General features: G+C 44.7%; 1 protein-coding gene across 1 annotated transcript; it reads right to left on the minus strand.

The window, feature by feature from the left end:
• Window positions 1-1,028: 1,028 nt before the first annotated feature.
• LOC115731220 (acid phosphatase 1-like) lies at window positions 1,029-2,135 on the minus strand. Its single transcript, XM_030661859.1, has 3 exons — window positions 1,690-2,135; window positions 1,403-1,612; window positions 1,029-1,302 (listed from the first exon to the last, which is right to left on the minus strand). The coding sequence occupies exons 1-3, from the start codon at window positions 2,094-2,096 to the stop codon at window positions 1,125-1,127; spliced, it is 795 nt and encodes a 264-aa protein (XP_030517719.1). The 5' UTR covers window positions 2,097-2,135; the 3' UTR covers window positions 1,029-1,124.
• Between the last annotated feature and the right edge of the window lie 295 nt (window positions 2,136-2,430).

The raw sequence follows: 2,430 nt of genomic DNA on the forward strand, positions 1-2,430 counted from the left end.
CGTATACCGCAAATATGAATGGACTCACTTATTCATATCCGAAACATCGCATCGCGCAATCACACGCGGGTATAGTGGGTTCTAGCTCACTTGCCAATTTCTTTATTCTGAAAGACTATTGTGGCCTTCTAATTAATAAAGAGACTTGCACTCTTCTTTCTATCCTATGTGGGATTGAAAATGCAGCTTTTGTTTTAACAAACAAACTTCAACAGGATCAAATGAAACTCGACAAAGAAGTCTCGGTTGCCTCATCCAAAGCGCAGCTATATTTGGATCAGAATAGACCTGTCTAAAGCTCCTTTAAGCATAATAAATGGTCGACATTGCTGGATAAGAATGGACCAACCAACGAACAGATTTTTTTATTTCGGAATTTGATGTACATTTGAGTCCTCGTTTGAGTAATTGACCTAATGTTTTGCAATCGATGGAGTTAGAGATTTATGTAGACATTCCATAAATCTTTTGTCTCACCAACAAATGACTAATGCCGACATCTCTTGTCCATATATCCAGCGATATTTATTGACTTCGCTTTGCCGCTTGAGCGGTGAATGTACGATAATTCTTTACTCAATTAAGGCGTGGGTTATGATAATCTTATTCGTAAGACACTCTCAAGATTATGAAGCTTGGAGGTTAATCGAGCATTCAACGAGTCTGAGATATCCCATCATTAGAAAAGATTAAAAAAAAAAATAAGTTTCATGTACCTGAATTCTACCTATCCAAACCAATTGAATTCCACGAATCTCAAACGAGTCTCAGCACGTAAAAAGGAAAGAAAGAGATAACAGTGGCACAATTATTGCATTTCCAATAGGACATAGGTAAAGACAAGACGTTAAAGACAAAGAGAAAAAAAAAAAAAAGGACATAGGTAAAGACAAGACGTTAAAGACAGAGAGAAAAAAAAAAGGACATAGGTAAAGACAAGACGTTAAACATAACGAGGGAATCTGTCTTTTAAGCTCTTTTTTTTTCTGTTTGCCGACGAAAAGAGCCCTCGAGTTAGCTAGCGTTGCTAAGCATTCGGCCTTTCAAATACCACAAATTATTGGGGCATAGGTTCAGACATATTTTTAATCGAAGCTGGAATACTTTGGACAGTGATCCGAGGTTCAGGCGATGTAGAACATCGGATTCGGGACTTTGAATGTGCGGTTCCCGACGTGAGTCCCCAGCAGATCGCTCCACTGGTCGCCCATGTTCCCCAGGATTCTGTAGCCCGCCTCTTCGAGCTCCTTCCTCTCCTTCGACTTGTACACCATTGCTGTCGTCCCAGATTCTGATGTTTGCCTGCATATGTCAACGTTTTTTGCTGTTTAGTTTTGGGTCGGGAGGGAGTGAATGGGAAGATCGTCGGGGGAGATGGAGGATGAGGGTGGTGCTTGCTTACTTGAGGATGAGCTTCTCCCAAGTGTAGTAGCCCACCTTCTTCATGTTGTAGACGGTGATGGACCTCAAGCTCTCGGACTTGCCGGAGATGAACACGATCTTGAACCCTAGTTTCAGCAGCCTCTTGTACAGATCCAGTATCGCTGGCACCGCCGGTGCTTTGCCCTCCAGTTCCCACTCCTTGAACGTCGTCTCGTTGTACTCCTTTGCCCTGTATCGTCGAACATCGTGAAAAAACACTAGCTGTTTTCATTTAGATCGTAACACTAGCTGTTTTTATTAAGTTACCCGAATGCATTGTCGGGGCGGGCATAGTAAGGGAGATTGGAGAGGGAGGTCTCGTCGATGTCGAAGACCCACACGTCCTTCCCGTCCTTCTTGAGCGTCAGCCCCTTGGCGTAGTCGTACGCTGCCCACGCTGCGGCGTTGCAGTCCTTGCGGTACTGGTGGCCGAGCATGTAGTGCCCGACGTAGCCCTCGCAGGACGAGGGGACCAGGTCCCAGTCCCGGATGTTGTCGGTCTCCACCGCCAGCCGCCAGCTCAGGCAGGAGACACCCGGGATGCGGTGGCCGCCGGAGCCAGCTTGTGTCCGGAGGGGGTGGATTCGGTCGGGCATTTGGCCGGCATAGGTCAACGATGTCGGCATTGTGATGGCGAGGATGAGGAGGATGAGGCTTGGGGGCTTCATTGTCATCTAACTTTAATCTTGCAGCTGAATTATTGAACAACTAGGGCTCTTGCCAATGACTTTGCATGCATGCACGAATTGGTGGTCCTCTAAATAGGCAATGTCCCTTCCCATTTTTGCAGGCAAAGTTCCCAAGCGCCACGTCCCGACAAATATCTCTAGGAAATAATCTTTTAATTGATCTATCTCTAGGATATTTCAAACGTGTTTCTTAGTGCCCAGTTAATCTTCATCGTATACATATAGATTAAAAAGATTATTTCACGAGAAATAGATAAATTATATTGCTTGATCTATAATAAAATGTTGTGTTGTTCTGTCTGTGGAGTAGGTTGCACTG

Source organism: Rhodamnia argentea, chromosome 8, assembly GCF_020921035.1.
Source record: "Rhodamnia argentea isolate NSW1041297 chromosome 8, ASM2092103v1, whole genome shotgun sequence".
In the NCBI taxonomy this organism is placed as follows: Eukaryota; Viridiplantae; Streptophyta; class Magnoliopsida; order Myrtales; family Myrtaceae; genus Rhodamnia; species Rhodamnia argentea.

Bases quoted from the DNA above. Each gene is read 5' to 3' on its own strand.
- LOC115731220 (XM_030661859.1), bottom strand. From the start codon at position 2,096: ATGACAATGAAGCCCCCAAGCCTCATCCTCCTCATCCTCGCCATCACA. The intron at 1,613-1,689 runs GTAACTTAATAA...TCGACGATACAG, and splicing joins CGCCCCGACAATGCATTCGG to GGCAAAGGAGTACAACGAGA. The intron at 1,303-1,402 runs GTAAGCAAGCAC...TGACATATGCAG, and splicing joins TGGGAGAAGCTCATCCTCAA to GCAAACATCAGAATCTGGGA.